The sequence below is a fragment of the Daktulosphaira vitifoliae genome, unplaced genomic scaffold (genome assembly GCF_025091365.1).
Source record: "Daktulosphaira vitifoliae isolate Bord-2020 unplaced genomic scaffold, ASM2509136v1 Scaffold_4, whole genome shotgun sequence".
Taxonomy (NCBI): Eukaryota; Metazoa; Arthropoda; class Insecta; order Hemiptera; family Phylloxeridae; genus Daktulosphaira; species Daktulosphaira vitifoliae.
Window position 1 is genome coordinate 25,661,427 of NW_026099575.1, and position 25,920 is coordinate 25,687,346.

Consider the following 25,920-nt stretch of genomic DNA (forward strand, 5'->3'; position numbering starts at 1 on the left):
TTTAAATATAAACAATTAAAAATTTTATCTTCTAGTTTGCGCGTTCCACTCACTAATATCTAAAAATTATATTATCTCAAAAAGTAATAATACAAAACTTGTTATCGACTTGACATAATTCAATTAAAATCCTACCCCATTACATAATTTAAAAAAAATTATATGTTCCCATTTACTTTTGAAAATAACCCTTAAAATCTACTCATAGAAACATTTTTTTTCTTATTTTAAACTTGATATTTACCATAGTTTATAAAAATAAATCAAATATTAATTTGTATGTTTTTATAAATCACTTATTTACCAAAAAATGAGAGCTATTATTCTAAAGAAATTACACAGCATATAAGCGTTAAAAATGTTGAACTGAATTTTTAGTGTGATTTTTTTAAAACTGTAAGCATGTGCTGAAATAATCTGAGATTATCTATTTGAAAATTAGTTTTTAATTTTATTTGCTTTTCTTTCCTTGAGATATCGCGACACTAACAAAAGGAGACGTATCTAATATCGTTAATATTGTCAGGAGTTAAATTTAAATTTTAGACTGTGTATCTTTTTTGAATAATGTCATATTTTATGATTTCTTACTCATTAAATGTTGCAATTTGTAGGAAAATAAAAAAAACGGTAGTGCAGTTGGGTCGGGGCACAGTATTGATGTGGCTTAGTTAGGTCAAATGTAGATGATATCTGACAGTGATTTTAATCATTGTCATAAGAAACGCTTCGATGCAAATCTGTAGATATTGTTTAATTTTAAGAAATTGATGAACTATTTCAAAAGCAAAATGAATTCTTATTTCCTTTATTATTCCTAATAATTAAGTAGTATAATTTTTCACTTCTATAACAAACAAGTATAAAAATTAATCGGTTAGATGCAATACTTTATAAACATTTTTTTTTTTTACTTACAACATTACGTTGACCTACAAGGAACTTTTATCAGAATTAAAAATGTACTTTTCTAAATCAATTATTTACACTGTTTTTAAATCTGAAATTAGACTTTTTTTATCATTTTTAAATGTTGATATTATTACTAGTTATTAAAAAAGGAGTATTTACATATAAAGAATAATTAAAAACAGAAAAAAATGTTTTTTTAATTATTACTAATTTTGTTTTTAATATATTAAAAATAATCAGTGAAAAATGACATTTTTAACCTATTTTTTTAGTCCTTTAGAGTTGATTTTTGTGAAAGTTTATAATAAAAAAAAGATGAATTTGTTACCATGACTTTTAGATCATATTGAAAGTTTGAAATTTACATCATTAAATAGAAATTTGTACGAGAAGTAAAAAAATGGTAATTTTAGGATTAATATGCGGTCAGAAAATTTTATAATTACTATTTACTGTAATTTTATCAGAAAAGCTCAATATTATTTTTGCATTTCTATTGTAATAGATCACTTAAACAGAAATCATAGTAATTATTTCTGAGTATCTATTAGTGTTTAAAAAGATTTTACAATTGAAATATTCAGAACTTAATTAATTTTAATAATTTACTAAAAACGCCAAACATAAAGTTTTTAAAAAATCTACTCAATTGAGTGTATTATAAAATTTTATTGTAATAAAAAAAATCATTGTTAAATTTAGGTGAAACTAAAAATCATATTTTTTTTGGCGAATGTTTTTATAGCAAAATGTTACAAAGAAATTTGAAATTTTATAGACTGATTGTAGCGCACACAAATAGAGTAAAAAAATTAATAAATTAAAAAGTACACTTATTTTACTTTTTTACAAAGTAATTAAATTTGTAGTTGAAACCTATTATCATATCAAACCTAGTTCGGCAATAAATACTTTAAAAATATTAGAAATTAATGATATTCATTGTGTGTATGGAGAAACTGGGTTGACTTTTTATTTGAGGGGGATTTTTCATTTCAATTTTTGAGGGTAATATTTTTAAATAGATCATTTAATGTATTGCTCAAAAAAGTTAGTCAAGCGAGATTTGAGAAAATAAATGAGAACCACAAAAATAATCACATAGTAAAATAATTTTAATATGAATAAGAAATTTCTTCAAACAAGGAAAGATTATTCTGATAGGGTATTAGATATTCATTGAAATGATTGAATCTAAATGAGATAAAAATCAAATGAGTTAAACATTTTTTTCTAATTCAAAATCCTTTATATGGTAATTAAAATTTTTTTAAATAATAAAGACAAATTTTAAATAAAATACAAAACCGAGAATTAAAAAAATAGCATATTTTTGAATACGGTAGTCATTTCCACCATCATGACAAGTCTGGAGGTAAAATTTTTACTGGTCATATTAAATATTTATATATTATTTTATTTATATTATTCATATTAAAGTATAATTCATGAAATTTTATTTTAGATATATATATATATATATATGTCAGATTTCCGGAACATTTTCAAAAATTAAGTTTAAAAATTACTAGTTTCTGTATGCATGTTTAAAGTTTTGGTCTAAATGGGAAGTATAAATATTAAGGGAAATGGTCCGATTTAAAAATAAAAGATGTCAAATAAAGAAGGTATATAAATAGTATTCTAAAAAAAATTATATTGATCCATACATTTTTCAAAAAGTTATAGAAATATAAAGTTAAAAATAAAAATATAAAACTCGAGAATTTCAGCACAAAATTAGTATATTTTTTAATACAGTAGCCATTTTTACCATAACAATAAAATTAAGTTCGAAATATTTTTTTTTTCATAGTTAAGTATATTACATAAGCTTTAATTTAAGGTATATATAAAAGTGTCAGTATTTCCGGAATACTTTCTAAAGTTAAGTTAAAAAGTTAATCTTTTTAGGAAAAGTTGACATTTTGAATCCCCTCTGTGGGCAGGTGAAGAGTAAGATTTTCAAAAAAAAAAAGTATACCAAATAGTAGGTAATGTATTTAGAAAACAAATTGTTTGTATTTATCGGTTTTTCAAAAAGTTATGGCAGTTTTCAGTAAAAGACATTGAAAAAAAAAAATGTCGAAAATTACCAATATTTATATTTGTAATTTTTTTTTAAGATTTCTCCTATTTACGGGAAACAAGTGAAAATTTTTCAATTTTTGAGTGTAATGTTTTCGACTAGATACGATTTGTGATATTTTGACGTATCGTTGAAAGAAATCGGTTCGGCGAGAGCTGAGAAAAAGCGGTAAAAGACACAAAAAAACACATCAGTAAAATTAAAACTTTCTCAGCTTCGCATCGAAAATAATATTTGATAATCATAAAAATGAAAAATATTAAACTTAATTTTTGAATTTAGCAATATATACTTTGATTAATGATCGTGATGTTACTTATATTATTATTGAGGTTGAAACACAATTTTGTTTTTTTAAATTATTTGTGCAGCACTCTTATAAGCATTGCTGTTTCATATTAAGAGTTTAACACAAACTGATATTTTAAAGTTTTTAATGTAATGTTACTAGCCAACTTTAATATTTCAACTTTGCAAGTTTGTCGTATTGTTTCAATGATTAATGTTGTTGATTTTTTGGGTACAAATTGTCTAATTAGAATTAGCTTAATTTTTCAAATTTCTGTAATAACTATTGAAAGTTATTAAACAATCTGTGTCGAATTTTGATTTCTCTTACATTTTGTTATCGTTCTATGTTATATCTAGTTTTTTTTAAGAAGTTCTGTCAAAAAATTTGTCCACGAGTATCATATATACTTTGTGTAGTTAAAAATAAAAGGTATGTAAACTAAGACTATAATTTGAGTAGATAAATATTTTCCGGGTCCCATATGTTATTCAACTAGAGTATTTAAAAAGTAAAATAATTTCTTTATTCACGCCCATAATGACGTAAAACAATTGGCATAAGCTAAACTATGCATACTACTTTTTAAATATTGCAAAACTCACGAACTATTAAAGAAACAATTTGTTCGGAATCGTCACGAAAAGTAGTTCATAATTAATTAGTACACGAAAACTTCATGGCGGAGGTTGTGGTAATTAACGAGCCACCACGCCTAATAATGTGAAGCCACAGGCTTAAGGAGTAGCGAAATTGGAGGGGAAGAGAAACTAAGCTTCTTATTTTGTGTTGGCGATTAAATGAGGTTTAATACACATTTCTTGCGGACGAAAAGAGCGATTATGTCGTTTTTGTAAAATCCTTTTCTTTTGGTCATTTTGACTTTGTTGGTGTGCAATAATCGTTCATATATCTTTAAGACAGCTTAGCAGTACAATGGATGATAACGTGCGGCCATACTTATCTGTGTCTCTTAGAGGAACCCGTCATTCCTATTAACCCGACACGCATGACTTCAGTCTAATATTATATGAGTACATATATAAAGTCTGTTTAATTATAAAACTAATAACATATCTTCTAAATTTACCAGTTAAAAGGGATAGAAATATTTTAGACACTTTAGTACTTAACGTGTACACTAGGCAACAAATTCCACATTCTAACACGGATAGTTGTTGTTATTTAGAATTAACAAATTAGATTTATTCACTACATTATTTACAATTATGTCCATCAAATCGCTTAATTTATTTTGTTGGTTTCGATCATTTGATCGGAATTTACACATTTTTCAAAAATTGACTATATTAATTTAAATATCTCCCTCGGTAATAATATTTCAGCGTTTCTATATATAATTGCGTTTGAATCCCTAAATTGTAAAAATTTTCCACTATTCCTACACGCAAGTATTTTATTTGCATATCAAATATGAACTCACTTATATTTACATATACAGGTGATTCTTATATCATATCCACTATTAATAAAAAAAATTAAAATAATATTAATCATTTTTTTTTAGTTTCTTTTTATTACATATTATTCTCAATTTATCTATCTTGTAGTATTTTTTATATTAGTCCTTATATCTTTATATGTGCCAACTCTAACTAGTTTATTTATTACATAATTGTTTAACTGAGAAAATGACTGGTCCATAACAACTTTTGGACCAACATTTCAGTAGCTATTAACATTTTTTTTTTACCTAGATCGGAAGAGAAGTGAAGCCGAGAAATTTTTACTAATAAAAATAACAATACCGACATCTTACCTCCAGTCATTACTTAGGGTTATTAAATAAAGTTGTTTCCCTTATAAAATATTAGTGATGAATATAAATGCATTATTGTTAAATTGAGAAAAATATATAACAAAAATTAAAATTTATCAATATTATTTTTACTTTTCGATTAATTAAGTGGTTAAAAATATCTATCTGTTATATCGGATATGTAAACATCTCTTACGCATTTTTTATGCAACTAAAATAAATTATTTGTATATAAGTTAACCATATAGGCTAGGTTGTTTATAATAGACTTAAAACTTCTATTTTTCCGTGTAATGAAATTATTTTTAAATAAACAATATTTGTTTATTCTGTTTGACTTATAAATATAATACTTACAAAAAGTTATCTTATATAGAAAATTTCATTTACTAGTCAAATAAAAAATAAATAAATGCAGTACTAAATCCGAGTTTTTCGAAAAGAATTGTTTCAAAGACAACGGTAACAATCTGACAGGAGAATTGAGCAGTGAGGGATTTGTCTCGGTTGATTGAATAATGTAATCTCTTAGAAAAGTTAAAATAAATAGACTTAGATATCTCAAAATTTGTCTTGTACAAATGGACTCGGTGTATATGTAGACAAAGATCTGCCTATGGACCCTAAGACTAACTGATACAGGATTACTGTAGTGCACAATTTCATTCTACGACATTCATTCACTGTCAATAGTTCATCATTCATAGTATTAGTCGACATACGATTGTAACAGATATTGACCTAATAATTTTACCTCTCTGTACATTTTAACCAAACATAAAGATGTAAAATAAGAGTTAATTTCTTTCAATTTGTTAACTGTTTAAAATGTTTCACAAGACCAAATAAGAAAATGTCTAGTTTTTTAAACATGTTTGAAATGTAATAATTTAATCAACTACTAGTAGTTATAACAAAATAATAAACAATAAAGATTTTTTATTATTATTATTACATTGGTAATTTAGTGTTGGATTGGGTTTTTAAAGCATTAGTTTCTACTAATCTTATACTAATAGTATATCTCACTTCATAAAGTTTCCTTATATCACTTTTAATTTAATAAATATAATTTTACCTCTATTAGTCTTACCCTTTGGTTCATAAAAAAATATACGATATTGGGGAACTTATTCCTGTGAATTGTTATATTCCGTTGAGATTATTTCCACAGGACGTCCATTGAAAAACCAAACAGGTCAGCAGCACCAATTTGTATGTAATTGACCTTGTTCTTCCTTTAAGTTTTGAACTAGGATATGGTATTAATAAATCTTTGCATGTGTTATTCATTAGATAAATTTAAGTAATAATGACTTATTGGGTTGGTCCATTCTTGTTGATACCTAATTTTTTCAACAGTTTATGATAGTTTTATATATTATCGGAAGAATTTGTACCAATATATTTACAGTAAATAAACATTTTTGATAATTAGTAGTTTATTAATTAGTTTAATCATGTCAATTTTAAGCATGAAATTTGTAGTCAAGTGTTAAGACCTTCAATAAAAGTTGATTGTTTTTACCTTGGACGTTTCAGATTTATGTCGATTTTGTAAAACTCTTTAAGAATTTTATTTATTTAGATTTACTCAACTGATTGGTTCATTTTGGTATATTTAAACTCGATATCAGAGCCTTGAGAAATTACATTTTTTCAAATATGTATCTACTTCGACATGTATAATTTTTTATGTTGATAATATCAAAATCGCCAATAATAAAATCTTCTCTAAAACTAGAAAAAATACGTAGAATTTTATCAAAGTTAAGAATTTTGTTTGACTCTACACCACTACATTTATCTAGTTAAAGTTTTAAAAAAATATATAATTATATGTTTAATGAATTCAAAAGGCATTTTGAATGTTATATTTTTAACTGACTGTTATATATTCCATGGCCTTTAAATAGTTAGAAATACTTAAAACTTTATTCAATATAATTATAGTAATTATATTTTTGTTTAAAAATAACACATAATATTGTCAATAATAATAATAACAAATAATATTACAGCTAAAAATTTAATACAATTTTGACAAATCAAGAGGATTTTTAATGTTAGATATGGTAATGTGTTCCTCCTTAATCTCAGTCTTTTAATAAATAATATTCTATGGATATAATAGATGTTTGCTACTTCACTTGAGTAGTTTAAGGTGATTTTGTGAACATGTTTTGTCCTACAATAATATATATTTTTAATTGTTTACATATGGTTGTCAATTCAATATCTGACGTTTAAAACTTATTCATGCCAACTAAATGGGTTTCATTTTTTTAGCATATCAATTGTTATTAATAATTAATATGCTAAAAATAAAAAAAATTAGTACTTTATTACATTTTAACCATATAACCTGCAGTACACGTCAACGGCGTATAGTACATATGATTTATTGTTAGGTAAAATCACTAAAATATTTTATTTAATGTTGCATCATTTTATGATGATAATTTTTTCCACATCTTGAATATTTACGATTGGATATGACACCGCTCGTCGGACGTGACAGTCTAGTCTGTTGCATCACAGACACAATAATAATATTATCATTCATAGATGTTTTATTGGCGCATAAACTTCTTTTAAGTTACTCTTAAATGCCTGAAGATAGTATTCAATATTAATGCACGTTTGAGTAAATCGGAGGAAGAAATTGGCGAAAGTTCACGTTTCACAAATCCAAAAATGATCTTTATTTACAGAATATCCGGATGTTAAGTAATCATTATCGTATGAAAAGACATTTAAGCATTGTAATAACAACATAAAACCAGTTTTTAAACTGAGATCGGGCATATTTTCTTTTTTTAATTGTCAGAATAACGTATTGAAAAATCTATTAGATGTTTATGAGATATTGAGATGACGTATCAAACCCATAAAATCTGTAAAGATTTAAAGTAAATTTCAAAGGTATGTTGAGTTCATAGTAAAATTATGTGAAGAAGTCATTTTGATTTTAATTAACGTAACGTTCATTGAAGTTGTTAAGATTTAGTAGTTTTAAGTGTTCACTCGGCTCAAATTATACTTTCATAAATAGTACGCAACCTACAAACGTTAATTGTTTTTCTATATATAAATATTGTTTTATGTATAAAAACAAATATTACAATACAATTGCTATTACTTTTGATTAATTGAAATTAAGAGTATTTAAAATAACCGTTTCGAAATTTGAATCTAATATAATCGACCGAAAATCAATAAATTACAAATGAGTGACCTCATAACATTCTATTGACTAGATTCTAAAATTTTGATTTATTTTCATGATTTACTAATTGAAAGTTTGAATCATATTTAGCATTTTATAATTTATATCTAGTTATTTATTTTTTATCGTGCACAATAAATTAATATTTATTAATCGTTTTTTATCTACTATCGAGTTCTTGAATTAGTTAAACGCAACCTAACTCATTTTTGTAATATGTCAGTATGTACAATTGGATCAAATATAATAGTTTGTGTACTAAGATTAATGGACGATATCTAATAATCCAATATTTTATCTCAAATTATTTTATTTCCACCAACACTGTATTTTCAATAATACTTATACAACGAATGTGATAAAGCGTGCTCAATCGGGTGATTAATGTTTGATAAGAATTGTTTAGAAGTCCATTGGATTGTAATATTTGCCGACTAGTATGTTCTTGGAAAATTTCTCAATATATCCTCACTTTTCTTCACGTTAAACTTAACAGGTTTTGACTATTGTTCTCGGGTTGAACTTAAAAAGTTGTTATCAGTCACACGTCGTTTTTACAATTACGTTGTAATGCAATTCACCGTGCGTACAGAGCTCGGTGAATTTGAAGGGAGATTTATTTTTTCATTTTTTACATAATACCACGTATTTTTTTGTACTATTCTCAAAAAAACTCGTATAACGCAGACAACGAATACATTGCCAAGGAACATGTGCCCTGCAAATAATAGCAACCGTAACTTAAGCTGGTCACGAATGCGCTTTGTTGACTAGATTTGCAGTAAGTCTGAATTACTGAGTATCTCAGGGTGATAACTCAATTGTGCGTGTCAAAAATTGAATATCGATTCAGTCCCAATACAGTTCGTCGAATGTCATCACATCAAATTACATAGTTGTCATCATGTCAGTTCATATTTACGAAAGTAAATTAATATTAAAGTGGTTAATAAATTTGGTTGAAATTTATAACTTATAAATGTCATTCAGTAATAATTAACGGTAAAATATTATTTTGCTTAGCTGTCGCTAAAAATCTTATTAACGATGTAATAGCTGTGTATTTTTTATAAGTTACTTTATACATATTAAATTATTTTGAAATATTTTGAAAATTTATCGTATTGTATTTTTTATCCATTTTTTTTTGATGTTTATTCAATTATTATAAAATAATTTATTTTATTGACATCGAATTATGTAAAAATGAATCTAATTAGTTAGTTTTTTTTCTACCAAAATTTGCATAAACTCTCTATGACCTTTCTTTGCTGCAAATTGTATTTCAATGAGATTACTCTGAATCATCATTACAAGCTTTACGTTTTAACTGTTTTTTTAATTGTGTTTATATTTAGCATTGTATTGCATATTGTATAACAGTTCAAATCTTAAATTCATTTAAATTGGTCGTTTTTTGCTTTTGTATACTTTTCATATAATAACAAAGATTTATTTTAGATTATAAAACATTTTGTAGTCAAAATTGTTTTAACTAAAAATTTCGAGATAGCGATAAAGATATTGTAATACATTTAGCGATTGAATAGTACTCAAGTATTTGGCCCTGGTTAGTTAGAAAAACAAAAACACTACAGAATTCTGTTTCGGTGATTATTGGTGTACGATATTTTAATGCGGTAGCAAATAGCGCTTCTTAATCATACACAAAATTAGTGGGCAAATATAAAAATAATGTCAACAACATGGAAGCCTCGAAGATATTTTCACTGAGCACGGTTGGTTAAATCGTATAGACATAGATCAATTAGGCGTAAGAAGAAAAACATTTGTTATTAGATCTCAGTGGGAACGTATAAAAGCTAATGAAGGCATAGGACTACAAGTGATGGTGTGTTATTGTTTTTCTATTGCACAGAGGAACTGTGTCGACCGGCTGCGCGTGACAAACGTACGCAAACAACACTCGTTTTTATATTAATGAAAGTAATTCGTGGAAATTTGCAATGTTTTTATTGTACGAGAACGTGGAAATATTTCTCAGTCAGCGACAACGGCGTAAAACCACGTGAAACATTGGAAAAAATCGAAAAGAACTTTGCCGCCCCCGTGCCCACACTGATGAAGCACTGACAACGACCTTGGCCGAAGAAAGGTTAAATTTCGAGCAAAGCATGTCCGTCCAATGCCATCGGAATAACTGTTTACAAAACAACTAATATCGTTCGGCCTACGGGTTAACGGCGGCGGGAAAAGAACCATAACAAAAAATAACGCGACGCATTCGTTTTTTATCAATTTGACACTAACATGAAGAAAATAATACTATCGCTTTTAAATAACTATCCGTATGACTGGTGATATGTAACACGTAGTGTTATGCGATAATAGCGATTAAAAATGATAACGGATTAAGTTAGCTGCCTATTCGTGACGATTCCGTGAACAAGTCAAAAAATAGTTTCAATTGTCCAAATTCATTTGCAGCGTTTAGCACGGTTTGTAGTGAAAAAAATTCGGATTATTTTTCCTTGTTTTCTTTTCAAAAAATAATTCTGCGTCGATGGATAAATTCGCAGCGACGCCCTCGAAAGGGTTTCTGAGGTCGCTGGTAGTTTTTGTGGCCGTCGGCGTAGCGGTTCGTTCGCGTGCGGCTGACGACTCGAATAAGGTTTACACGCTTAACGGACAAAACTTGCAGTGGCCGTGTTCTTCTACTAAAAATATTTACACCAGCACTGGCCAATACATTGCCAAGAACATCATAGCCACCCGGGTGCAAATTTGGAAAAATCGAGCTTTTGTCTTGACCCCGAGATTCAAATCTGGCGTTCCATTCACTGTGTCCGAGGTGAATCTAAACTGCTCCAACACGTGTTGGCCTAAACTGATACCGTATCCTTATTGGTCTTTACACGAAGAAGGCGAAGCCAAATCTATTCAAAACGCGGTAGACATATTTCTGGATCCATTGGGCATACTTTGGGTGCTCGACACAGGACTAATCAATAACATGGAACAAGTTGTTCGGACGAGACAACCAAAGATAGTGGCCATCGATGTAAAAACCAACAAGGTAAGTAAAATATAAGAAATATTTTGTTGAAGATACACGTGAAACATTCAAGGAATTTCTAAATTTCATTTTGAATTATTTTTAGTCAAATCAAGTCAGATACCGTTTGCTACATCTACTTCCGTTTTTTTTACTTAAACTTCACATATTTCCACGTGTTTAAGAAAACTAACTTGACGATTTTTAGAATATTAATAGATATATTCATGTCTTGCGGTGACGTTTTAAAGTCGTTGCTGAGTTCATTTTCGAAGTGGTAGTTACAGGTCCGAGGTTAGAACTATACTATTGCAAACTAAAGACACGGTTATGTCAGTAAATATTTTAAATAGTACGACATCCCATAAAAGTTTTAACACATTCATAACTCGATGATATTAAGTAAAAAAAATCTTGCTTTGTGACTATGGGATTTTAAGTAATTAGTTTCTTTTGTAGAAAAGAAAAAGCAAGATATACTCTAGGGAAGTATCTATCACCACACCCCTTCGCCTTATAATAACGCATAGCCGGCAAAATGACTTGAAAACAAAACTCATTTCAGTGCGTCCCCTTCGATTGACTAAATGGAATGTGTGCAGGAAACATTTGTAACATTTCACTATACAAGAAATTATTTCAGGAAAAGCTCATCACCATTACCCGTTTCACTCCCCTCGGATTTACTAAGAAATCCTACCGTTTCCGATAAATTACTCTTTGTGAGATGTCAGGCAGTAGTTTTAATGGGTTTGGTGTATTATTTTTTTGTTAAGTACATAATATTCAACGAAAGAGAACTTTTCAATCAACACAAATTTTATGTGCCAAATAACTTTGATTACAATGAGAAAATAATATTATTAAACAACTATTTGACGAATCAATTAAGGTCTTTCAGTTTTTAATAAGAATTTTTATTTTTCGCGTTTGTTCTCTTCGAAAATAAATAACGCAATTAAAAGGAAATTAAAGCGTTTTAATAAGTTTTACGAGAACTCGTCAAGTAAATATTGGTTTGTTAATTATTCCACTTAGATTAAAAATTAAAAGCAAAAAAAATCCATTAGCTGGTAGACAGCATTCACCATTGCCTCTCTAACCGTCGTCTCGGAATCACAAAAAGGGTTACGGTGGCCCTTTTGTTTTAAACCCTTTAGGTACTCCTTGCGAGTTTTCCACGTTAACCGCGACAATGATATCTACCGCCTAAGTGCGCCTGTACAGTGTTCCGATAGACCGCTTAGAGGCATTATCATTATTATTATCGTATACCATGAGGGTGTTATTATAAAAGTGAAATATGACTGCTACCACCTATTATAGAGAGCCCACGCACAACCATTATATTAATTCGGCTTATCTCTTAGTTTAACGACTCTAAACCGAGCACTGATCATGAATCACCGGTCGATTTCCATATTGTTAGCATTGACTGCGTTTCATAATAATAATTACTCCATTATTTCCACAATAGGATTTTGGTCAACTATAGTTATAAGTTCTGCTCGCGTTTCCACAAACTTCAAAGTACAAGCAAATTCTTTGACACTCGAATGACTCACGAGCCAATAATTTTAATAAACTCATTGAAGGGGTTTGATCAGATTGCCTTAAGGGATCCACCAAACTATTCGATTTTGGCGATGATAGCTTTTATAAAGTTTTAATATGATCATTCATATACTATTCTCAACTTATCTACTGATGATAATAAACAACTCGTATATAATGCCATTCTGAGCGTATTTTTACATAAACAATATCAATATAATATTTCGCTGAACCTTGCCAAACAAAGTATAAAATTGGCTGATCCTATACAAAGTACCATTAGTTTTTTATCTCTTAATCTCATTTACATCACTATACAATAACACTGCTGTAGGTATATTTATTTATTAAGATCATGGTGTATGGCGTAAAATACTTCATCTAATGCACTACAAATCTTATACATTGTAATAGCGTTGTTTTTCAGTAGATAATTGGATTATAATCAATATAAGTTACATTAGGCTCCATTGGATTTATAATTTTGAATTAGTTTTAAAAAGTTTTGTTCCCTTTTGTTAGGCAGAATCATTCTAAAATGGATCGAGTTAACCCATTTAATGTTATCCTCGAGAGGGGAAATCCTTCTTATTTTCGCTTCCTTGAACATTTGAATTTATTAAGCGGCTTAAATGAGTTAATATCTAACTAGACATCGTGGAACACTGTTTACTAAATGGTTTTCTATAAAAATATTTAAGAGGGAAATGATTTTTCTTTCAACCTTGTTTGACAACGATAATCACCAGAGCATCTCCTAAGACTATTTATGAGCCATTATTCGATTTAATTTGTCCACTTCCAGTCGACTTAATAGCCCTGACCCACAAAGTGTATATCTTAAGTTTATGGGGTGAAAGGTGAAAAAAAATCGTTAAAATTAACCACGTGTTTCTTGTTGTTCGACAATGGTATTGAATTATTTATCACTATGATACAAAAAAAGATAATAATAATCACTATTTGTACGTACAAATATTGTACTTACTATTTACACAACTTTTAGATCGAATGTTGAAATTCGTAACAATACACTAACGGCCATAATAATATTTTTAATGAATAGCCTCAATTGTTCAAACAAACGCCGTTGGATCATGTTCTTGGTTTTTGTCAAGATTTAGGTCATTTTTTATTCTAATTACAATCCGGCGCAAGAGAAACGTTAAAAAAACTATGAAAAGTAAGTCGACTACGAGTTCAACATTGTAGAAAATCAGGCTCAACCGTATTTTGGCGCTTCAGTGTTTCGCAAGGTTTCCAATAAAATACTCTTGCCGTCGTAGATGACTCTATTGTTCGTGAACAGTTACGTGGTCAATGTTACAATACTCTGATGCACAATAATTTCGTTTGTTATTGTCATGCGAGGTTCTTCGGACATTCAATTATCTAATTACAAGTGTTATATGAGGAATAAAAATACAATTACTACGATTATAGTGATATATGACACATAGACATGTTGTTGTTTTTTATTATTTAATGGGGACAATATCTTTACGACATTTACAAATCTGTTTGCTAACTGAACAATAACAAGATATTGATTGATGTTTTTTTTATTTAAAAATAATTAAATTTAATAGTAGCCACAAAAAAAGTATGGTAGATTGATTTGTGTTGATACTAATTTAATTATTATTATTGATATACGTTTGAACGGTGAAAGTATATTGATGTCTCAATACTAACTGATGTGGCTAACGACTGTCAGGTGTAATTGAATACCAAACCATTGTTAGTATTACTCTGGACGGTATGTAATTAGATATTGTTATTATTATTTGTCTTGTGGTGATTTTGTTGACTCGGGCCCGCACTGATTACAATATTATTATAATTTCATGTCTGCATTATGGTATTGCACGACGCGGCTGTTCGTTATTGTTTAAAGTTGCGACAAGGTTTAGCATTTAAAACGCAAACTGGATGAAAAAATAAGGAAAAAAAAAATGACAGTAATTGTACAGGAAAAGAAACGCTTGACTCGTCACATTTAGTAGGTTAATATCAATGGTGAAAGATAAGTTCTTAACTAATGACTACCACTAATTTGAAATAAAAAAAAAACAAAAAAAACGTACAAGTCTCAAAAGCGTAGTACTCGAGATCTACGCGTGAAATAATCAATTAAACAAGTGTTGTAGTAAAAGTAAAATGCTCACCATAAGATATCGCCTAAAGGTATTCGTGTGTTAAGCGGATTGTCACCGGATGACCTCGGTAAGGAAGGGCGACCCAAGGCTGAGTTCAAATACTTTGGGCAGAATTCAACGCTAATAAGTAAACATTAATTCAACGGCGTTTAAAATACATTTAAGAATTTGAAAAGTAAAAGTTTGCGATGATACGAACCTGATTTTTGGGTTCGAACCCGAACATAAATTTTAATAATTTTCAAACAAAAAATTTTCTGTAACTCTATTAAAAAAATGCTGCGTAATATGCGATAATATTAATTTTATTTTCAAAAAGATTTACAAAGAAAAAGTTTGGTTCGATTTTCTAACTGAACACCAAGTTCGGTTCGAAAATCTAGTAGTTTGAATATTACTAGTAAAAATTATAATTCCCAATTACATAAATTATTATTAGCTATTATATTATATGCGTAGCGGTGCACCGTTACGACGTTTTTCAAATGCTCAACATTTACCGCGAGTAACTATTTAAATGTTGATAATAGTAGTATTTTGACTATTGAGCATTTGTGCCGGCAGTAAGTATTTACTTGTCGTTGAAATCATTTCAGATTTTGGAGGGCCGTTCCCTTTACTTGACCCTCCATGACCTTAGTACGACTTAATTGAATCTGTAAAAATGTTTTAGCGGTTAAATACCCGGCGAACTTTTGAAAGCAATCATTGAGTTTCCCCAGCTCTTCAAATTGTATAACTACAGTGATTACACAAAGCCCTTTGCTTTTGCAATCAAAGTCGCAGTCGAGTTTTACGCCTCACGGTGCATTTTGGGCGAACGGTAGGCATCTGTTTGCAAATTTAATTTTCTTCCTGTCACTAAATCAGCATATTAACGGCAAACAGAAACCGCGGCAACGTTATTCCGGTCGGTTTTTTGTACTGAAAGGGTAGGAAATTGATTAAAGTTTTCTCTTATCAACAGTTGTGCCACCTGGGGTGTTCTTTATCGGACAGTTATGTTGTTTGTCATACATTTGTTTGTTTTTACTCAATCTGTCAAGTTCTCGTTTAATAATTTGCCACTTTGTTACTTACATCCTGACTGATTCTTACTACTAATTGAACTTTTTCATAATGATTTTGAATATTTCTAACCGTGTTTAAAGATTCGTACAGCCAAATTCAATATGTCAACACACATTAGTTTATCGTAAATCAATAATACTAAGTCATTATTCTAACGAAACAAAAATTAACATTTTATAAGACATCTGATAATCATTAATTATTTATGATAACATTTCAAGGGTTGTAGAGCTAAAGGAACATATCAAACTAATTTGAAATTTTCTAAATATTTCAATCAATATTGAAATATATTTCGATAAAAGCAAGACGTTATCTTAGTAATATTAAAGTGTATTATTTTTTTGGAATGTAATTTTTAATTTGTTCGTTTAAAAGTAAGCAATTAGTTGATACGCTCGTTTCACTCTGCACCCTCAATATAAAATTTATTAAATACCACAAATTAAGTACAACATAGACCTTGTGTAAGTAACCCAAATAACCGCTAATTACGTCCAAGGAAAATGACTCAAGTCGATATTTAAATTTAAAAATACTTTTTATGTTCTGCGTATTTTAATTCGGCTAGGAATCGATGTATCTAAAGTTATAAAAATAAAGATCATGTTCTATAACGTGAAGGTATTTTAGAACTTTCTAAATTTTTCCACCATAAAGTTTAAAATAATTTTGAGTTATTTTTTCTAGCGTGAGTTTATAAATCTACGCTTTTCACAGACTTTTTTGTGTCTAACTTTTGCAGGTAGTTAAATGGATTGATTTGTCCGGTTTGGTGTGTCCCGCCAGTAGACTGAATTACATTACTGTGGATTATGGTGAGGACGGCAAAGCGTTCGTGTACGTGTCGGACGCAGCGACCAGAGCGGTGATTGTTTGGGACGTGACCACCGACCGCGGGTACCGCGTAGTTTTGCCCAAAGCGATCACTCAAGACGGCGGCAAGAGGGACGTGCTATATATCGCTTTGTCACACAAGTCATCCGGAAACGTGCTGTATCTGACGTACCTCAGTAGCAATCGCATGTACGCCATTAAGACCTGTAACTTACGTATGGGCTGCGCTGAGGGCACCGTCACCGACCTGGGACCCAAGCCAAATAAGATGGTCATTCTGGGCACCGACGGCAAGTCCAATTTGTACTTCAGGTACCGTGGACAAGGTGACGTCTACGTGTGGGACACCGACACGGACTTTGGCAACTTCTCGTTACTTCAGAAAACCGCCGATTGTAGACTAGCTACACACGTATTGCCTGGCCCAGACATCACGTGGGTCGTGGAGAGCAACTTCCCAGACTACATATCCAATTCGGTCGGCTGTTTTGGTGCCAACGTCCGGTTGCATCCACTCGAGAAACTCATTGGATCGTAACATTACTACGCTATTTATATATACATACGTTGTAATTATATTGATTATTATTATTTTGTTATACTTAAATTATAATTGGCCAGACTGATGACGGATTTGTTGTTTTTCTATCATTAAAAAATACTATTGTATTGGTGTTAGCCGGTAGGATATTAGCATTTCATTGAAAGTTGTGCACATATTAACGAAATGGATCAAATATTTTAATCATCAGCGCATAATTAGACTTCATGTAAGTTTAAGAATTCCAACGAGGTGTGGCTGTGCCACACTTTTTAAACTACGTGTAGTTTAAATACATTTCTTAGCGTTTTTCTCATTTATTGTTGTTAGGATATGTTTTATTCGATAAATATGTAAATAGAAGAATAATTTACTAGTCATTATGTATTGAAATATCAATATATTACTAGATAATATAAAAATTATCTAGCAATACCTTTATTACTTGTATTTATATATATAAATAGGGAAAATAAAACATTTACTCAGATTCATAATCTAATTTTATGCTAAATTTTATAAGTATAATATAATTAAAATGTAAAATTTAAATATTTTAATCTTATTTAGGGTTGGGTTTGGAAATTTATAATGGAGAGGTATAAATAAAATGTTTCTATTGACAAGTTACTATAAGACATTTTTTTATGCATTTTGAGTTGATTCTGAACATAAGAAAATCAACTAATATTATAATATCAGCATAAAATGATAAATGGAAGAGCATGTGCGCCTGTTATTCTTTCTAAATACACTGCTTATTGGTTTTTGAGTGATTAACTAACGAATCTAAGTATAAAGCATACGTTCTTATGGACAAAAAATTACGTTTTTCAATCTCCCGAAAAGTAACTGTTTATAACTAGCTCCCTTTGCATAAATTTTATCCATTTACAAGGGCAAATCGAAAATAAAACGGTCTTACACGATTTAAACAAATTTTTTCATTATCAAACTTTCCAATTAGATACTTTAGATATACAATAATAAAAATTAAATACATTAAGTAAAAATATATAATTCGCCTGTGAACTTGCTGACCAATTCTAAACATTTTGTACACCAAAAAATGAAGTTTAATAAAGTAGACCTTATTAAACTGTCGTTTGTATTTTTTGATTGACATTGTATGTTTTCTCCTTGGCAATTAATAAAACTGCCCTTATTATGAATTTGAAAAATTCAAATCTCTTAAAAACATTTCAAAACATTTTAATATAATAAAGTATGTTTAACACATATGTGACATGATCAAAATAGAAAATTTAATCAACATATAATTTATAATTATAACATCAGAGGAAGTTTATTATAATATGAGTTTCCATTTGATGTATATAGTTATGCTAATAGACATAAGTAGGACATATCATATTGTAACTACAGTTGGTAATTCCAATAGAAGAAATAATAATAATCCAAAGCAAAAGGATTGACACTAACGAACTTGATCTATTTATATAGTAAAATACGTTACCGTAAATAAATAGATGATATTCTGGTTAAATATTTGTAGAGTTATCTTTCGGCATTCGATGTCTTGAAATGACTTTATAAATAACTGTTATGCAACGCGATTTATGACTTCATTAATTCGAAACTGGAAAACTGAAATTGAACAGTATTACTGAGAGTATTTCAATAATTTGTTTAGGTCTTAGTGAATGACTGCTAAATGGTATCAATTTCAATAATTGAGACCACTCTTTGCTCCCCTTTCTAATTATGCCAATGATATTTGCTAGTTGTTACATAAAATGGCTTTGGTAGATGCTAAGTTGAACATTATCTAAATATTTAATTGCAAAACTTTACAGTATTTATAATTTAAATTCAGTCGAAATAACGAACATTAAAACTGTGTATATGTTAGTTAATAGTTAGCAGAAAAGTTCTAAATGGTTCTTGAAATTACCATATTTAAATTAATATCTTAAGAATGTTACATTGACGATGTTGCTTGAAAATCTTCCTTTGAAATATAACCCTTTTTTTTCTAAACTAAGCTGTTTTTTAAATTAAAATCTACTGTAATCTCTTTTTACACGAGGTATCAAGTCTTTTTTATTTTATAATGTACTAAATGTCCAGGAGTGTAAATAATTAGTACTATTACTTCAACTATAAAGTTACCTTAAGACGGTACTTCAACAAATTATGCTATTAACAACAGAGTTAGCTTAGTATTATTATTATTTTTTTGGCAGTTTTCATCGTTTGATTTATTATTTTATCAAAAAAAAAAAAACTACGAGCTGCATAAACTTAAATGTTAAAAGAGATTTATTAAAAATATACTATAAGTGTAATTGAAATTTAGTACGTTGCTGCTGTGGATATTTAAATGACTAATTACGGCATACATTTAAACCATATAATTCTATAAACATGACAATCCATTTTAAAAATTTTATTTAAACTAGTATCATGTAGGTCGTTATAAGTCAATCGATAGAAAATTGCTGGAAAGTTTTACCGTGTACATTGCCGTTCTCATTAATTTATACAAGTCGATTCTTTTATCTTGAATCACCTAATTTACCAAAAAATAATAATAAAGTTGATAATTTTTTTTGTTTTCTTTTTTTTTCATGAGTACTTTAATTTATCAACAATGAAGTATTTTTTATTTTTATCTCTCGTATCTTATAAAAGTGTCAACTTATTTTTTTCAAATGCGGGCACATACATATTTAACTAACTTATTTATGAGATTATGATCTAATAAAGAAAATGACTTTTCGAAAACATGTTTTGAAACGGTATTTCGGGTGTTATTAACGATTTAATGCAATGATTAGAAGCGATACACTTTGCTTTTTTATCACTAGATATTTATCGGGCGCATTCTTCGTCTTGGCTAATCTGATATACATAAATTAGTTAATTAGGTATGCTTCCATTAGAAATATCAAGTTTCTATCCTCATAAGAAATAGGGATGATGTAAGAACATTTATTACTATGTTCTTACCATTTATGTTATACGCGTTGTATATTCATTTACTTAATTCGTAATACATATTAATTAGCATAGAGGGTGATAATGATGTGACAATCTCACTCGTCTTGGAGCTACTGACATCGAACTGGCAAAGGACAGTTATGTTCGAGTGGCCGTTATAGTTTTTGATACCATCACTTTTATCTTATTTATGTTGTAAATAACTTATTTTATTCGACAACTCGTCTATCGCCAATTGTCATCATAGCCGACCAACTCCGTCTCACTTGGATATACCAACTGATCGACTGTACTAAAATTCAGGTGAGACGTACATTACATTTAACTTATATTTACTTAATATCTAAAAGATGACTTTGCTTTGTCGTTGGCATAAAACAATAGTTTAACTTTATTACATGATAAATCACTAGTAACTGAGGTATGCGATTGCCTGTGTCTCCTTCAGATAATTAATACTCATTTAAGGAGATAGGAGAGACTCATCTTAAGGAGAGACTTGGGCTGACGTCGGGTACCTTCCGATCGAAGTATTAAACGGAACCCTAACAATGAACATAAAAAATATCTCATGAATGATAAATTGAGAAGAACGTGCCAAAAAATAAAAAACGACGATTTTCTAATATCTCCTTTTTACCTAAAACAAATAGACAGAAAAATAATTTAAAAAAGTATTTAAAAATGTTGGAAATCTTCGAATATTCATATGGGAATAAATTTCTGTGCGAGTGTTATGAAATAAGTTTACTTGGATTTTTTCATGTTTTCATATGAAAAAAAAGTTTACATATTGTCGACGTTCCATTAATTCAATTCTTTTCGCTCCAACTAATAGGAAAATTAATGTGAGAAAAGGATTAGAAAAAAAATGTTAATTTTGTTTTGCCGATAACGTATGGCGCACCTCAGCGTAGGTAAAAAATGTATTTTTGGCTCGGTATAATTTATTGATCCATACATTGTCGGGTCAATATTGTGTTCCCAAAGTTCTTACTGTAATTTTAAAAGCAATAGAACGCTAATAATTTGAAATTCCATATTTTATGTAATATTTATTGTTTGTTTTACTATTTGCTATTTGCATTGACAATGACAAATTACAACGTTGACCGACAATTATGATTATTATAATACACTTTGTCCAGCGACGACAATTCATTGCCAAATCCAATAAAGCTGTACAAAGGCGGCGGTCTGTTACTTTAACAACAACACACATTCACTTTTCGAAACCAGCGCAACCTCCACGCGATGTTATTTGTACTACAACACTGACGGCACGGGTCCGACTTGTTTTTTATCACTCCCATATATTATTATTATTATTCGTTTGTTTTGCAGCTAAAACACGCGGCAATTTCTATTCGCTGCACAACTGTAAACTGCTTCCGACACGAGCGGTTTTATGTCGAACAACTTTTGTGCAAGCGCCTAACTGAACTCTTACGCTAAAAAACGTTATATGACCGCCACTAATCTCCCTAGTCGCACTGTTAAGGTAAAGACAACTCACAGCCCAGTCGCCTTGAACCACACCCCTCGTGCCGAGGCTCCATAACATGTCGTCGTGATCGAGATACGACCTAGAAGGTCTATAGAAGTCACATTGGCCGACCATAAGCGTTTAATTAGACGTGCGCGTTTCTATTATGTCGACCTGAGCATTGTATACATTGTCCAGGAAGCGGAGTTTGTTACACAATAACGATAATTACTGTGTTGGAGCGTTTGAAACACTAAACTTTTTGGAGACCACGTTTTTTGGGTCAGTACGCTCTTAATTGTATAATTATTGTTTACATGACATCCGCCACCACAATGTTAGCGCTGGTTACAATATTTATTACATTGTTACTAGTAGACACGCGAATGAATAAAAACATAATATTCTTAGACACTTAAAAGTGCAATTATCAAGAAAGTTACCTCACTAGAAACACAATAGCAGTGCTGTTCCTAGCAAACATATTGTAATGCTATCACATAAAAAACAGTTGTGCGTTTCGAGCTTGATACGGGAAGCTATTTGTTAATACCAATACACGAACGTACTTAAAAATCATCTATTCAGCGAATTATAAATATGATTATATCATTTTTGTGGTTCTCGTGGGCTTATTTCAATATTTTCACAACCAATTGTTTATTTATTTCGAGTAACACAAACTTACGAACCTTAGTAAACATAATAGATCTTCCTGATAAACAATAACGGTCTGTTTGCTTTGCTTTTTAATCTCTATTTTGTGTTTTTCACAAAGGACCGAATACAGTCAATGTAAATAAATAGTAATAATAATTAAATTTACTTTTTATTTTACCAGCAAGTATTACTCCTTTAACGTTTTCATTTTACACGCTTATATGACTATATAATATTGGCTATCTAAAAAATGGTGAAGAAATATTAAAACTTTTGAAAATTGTGAAAAAATGATTTCTCTAATCTTCAGAATTGAATTAGGTATTAACCAAAGAAAAAATAACAATAGCAAATGACTGTTATTGTATCCGAAAAAAACCCTATTTAATAGAAATGTAAAACACGGTCAATTAATGCAAAATAATTACCTCGCACTGTCCAAATATTTAACTAAAAGTAATGTGATATCTGAATGCGAACACATTGTTAATAGATTTAAACGCATTGATTTGGTCGAAAACAATCAAAACAAACTTAATTGCATGTTTAATAGATGCGACGCTTAATAATTATTTCCCTTTATTTTTAACGCGACCAACCGTAAATTTGAGTTGGTTCATAATCATTGGACATTGTTCTTTGAAGGTTTATTTATAAAAACCTGACAATTAGATTACATTTCATTGCTCATAAAAAATTTTCTGTGGTAATAATTAATAATGCTATGAGCATAAATTTGAAAAAAAAAAATTAGGTCTGTGGAATAAAATATAACTTAGCTAGGTACAAGTGATATTTCTGCACTCACTATTTTTTATTTTCATTGACTTTTAGAGGGTTAAGTTCCCTCCGACACATGTCTATGATTTACATTAATATCAGAAAACATTATTGTTTTTTAAAACTCGTACGGATGTCGTATGAAAAGGATAGGTTTTTTATAATAACAATACTATTCGTGTAACTTATCAAAACTCGTGTCCAAAAAACGAAAGCATAAAAATAGTCGTAAAATGTATTGTTTTAATTAAAAATCGGAAATTCATTTGGTGGCCAACTTCTGTCTATGACATTTTTTATCCCTCTCGGAGTTGTGACCGTTGTAACAACAAATGTGAGACGGCTGTACTTTCTACAGAATTGGTTAATATTGTTATCCTAACAACATACGTAGTTGGAAATTAATTATTTTTTAACTCGAGTCGAACATGATATTATTCTGAATGAAAAGTACAATAACTAATGAGAGACTTTGTTTAAAAAAAAAAAAAATACTGCATACTGTGTATTTTTTTTTGCCGACTCGGTTGTTTGTAATCTTATATTACGTTAAACGCAGTCATTATAAGTTAACATCGTCTAAAAATGCAAGTCTTGTGCTTTTCCGGCTCCAAAAGGACAATGTTTTCGCGCATGATATTTACACTCAGATAAAAACGTTACAATTAGGTGATATCGTGGCTCTTCGATGTCATTATAATATTTAATTATTTATCAGAGGTGTTTTATTCTGCCAATAAAGTATTCGGTTCGCTCTACTCGACTGCACAGGTAGTAGAGTGGACGATAACCAGCTGTTAAAACAATTATTGAAGAAAATTTTGTGTTTTACGATTGGCCGAGAAAAACCCACTGAAAAGATGTGTAAAACTTATGGAAAATATTCAACGGTAACGCGTACAAAGATACGACCAAATGAGAGTGATAATTCTAAAAGACATTCCGTGTAAAAATAATGGCGTCTCGAACACGTCAAACACGCGGATCGTTATAATTGTGAACTAGTAACAGTAAATTTCTGTAAAACGTCGTTTTCCGATTGTCATAATTATTTTACAACGATTTAATAACTTTTGTTGAGTGTAATGCAACTGCTCGTTGCGCTTTAGATGAGTAATAATTGAGTCGTCAACCCGAGTCGACAGACATTAGTTGTACAGCAGGTGTATCACTCAGGTCGGCACAAATGACAAGAACTCATTACCTCGTCGTCGCAATGACGTTGTAATTAAAAACTGTACCCTCCCTCTGCCCCCCCCCCTCGGGAAAACAGCCGTGTTATTCGGGCGACTGTTTGTTTCAGTTTGACGAATCCGTTTAGTCGAACTCCGTTTGTTATAATTAAACGCCGTCCAATGGCACGCTGCGATTATTATCGACCGCAGTTATTAATACACTCGGCGTCGTTTGTAGTAATTAATTCGTTTTCAGTTTTTGGGAATCGGCGGCGACTATCGTTTGCATCCGAGAGCGGTTCAGCTGATGATTGATCGTCCGGCATACGCTGATTGCATACTACAGTGCTGAACGCAAACACGCCGACGTTATATTAATGGCACAATAATTATGACTGTTATTATTATTATTATGGTCGTCGTCCAAAACAACGGTTCTCTCTTCGTCCAGTGAAACCAATCAATGTGTACTGTTATCAGCGCACCATATTCCCCTCGCGATCCAACGCACTCGACGACAGCCCCAGCGTCGTTTAAAACGAGTCAATTATTTCCACTGCGCGGCAATTAAATAATTTTATCGGCGTTTCCAATAGAACGTCCCTACGAGTTTTTCGGTGAATCATCTCCGAGCGAGACGTTTTGCCGGTAACATAATAACTGCCGACGCGGATTTCTACTGTTACGTGAGCGGCTGTTGTCCGCGACCGTCGTCATTAACGTCGCGAAATTCCGGTCGTTATTTCGCATTTTATTTATTCCCATTAGAGAAATGAACCCGCACCGTGTGATGATTGCTCGTTTCACGTACGACCGCAGTGTTATTGATCGAACCTACTTTGGCCCGTTGTATACTGTTTACAATGATATTATAAAACTGTTGCCAATACCCAACGGCCGGCACGAAAATCAATTATTATAAAGTTTACACATTAGCATATTCCCATAAACGCCCAAGTGCAAACCGATAAAGCGGTTCTGTCCCCTACGTCCTCAGAAATATCAACAGCGAAGCCCGTTTTCCGATGACAATGTTGTGTTATAGTGAATCTCATGACCATCTAAAAAACTGTAATCATTTCGACGAGAATTATGTTAATTTCATTAATTGCAACATGTCTTTGCAAAAACACCGTTTGTCGAAGTGTTAACGACAGAAGATCATTGTTACTAAAATAAAAAATACTTGTAGTTATTGATGAAAAAAATTGATCTAAGAACTATGACTTACTGTTGATCAGGCCCTCGCTGACCAGGTGTTCAACGTATTAAAAAAACTAATAAGAAAAATTAGAGGCAGCATTCAAATGTAAATTTCCTTTTATTTCTCCAAAATATAATGTTGTGAACTAACAAAACATGTCTCAAATGCAATAAA

At 30.2% G+C, this 25,920-nt stretch overlaps 1 protein-coding gene across 1 annotated transcript; it reads left to right on the top strand.

Moving 5' to 3' along the window:
• The first annotated feature begins 10,068 nt into the window (after positions 1 to 10,068).
• Positions 10,069 to 17,562, top strand: LOC126904888 (protein yellow-like). Its single transcript, XM_050684229.1, has 2 exons — positions 10,069 to 11,336; positions 16,845 to 17,562. The coding sequence occupies exons 1-2, from the start codon at positions 10,824 to 10,826 to the stop codon at positions 17,472 to 17,474; spliced, it is 1,143 nt and encodes a 380-aa protein (XP_050540186.1). The 5' UTR covers positions 10,069 to 10,823; the 3' UTR covers positions 17,475 to 17,562.
• Positions 17,563 to 25,920: the final 8,358 nt, after the last annotated feature.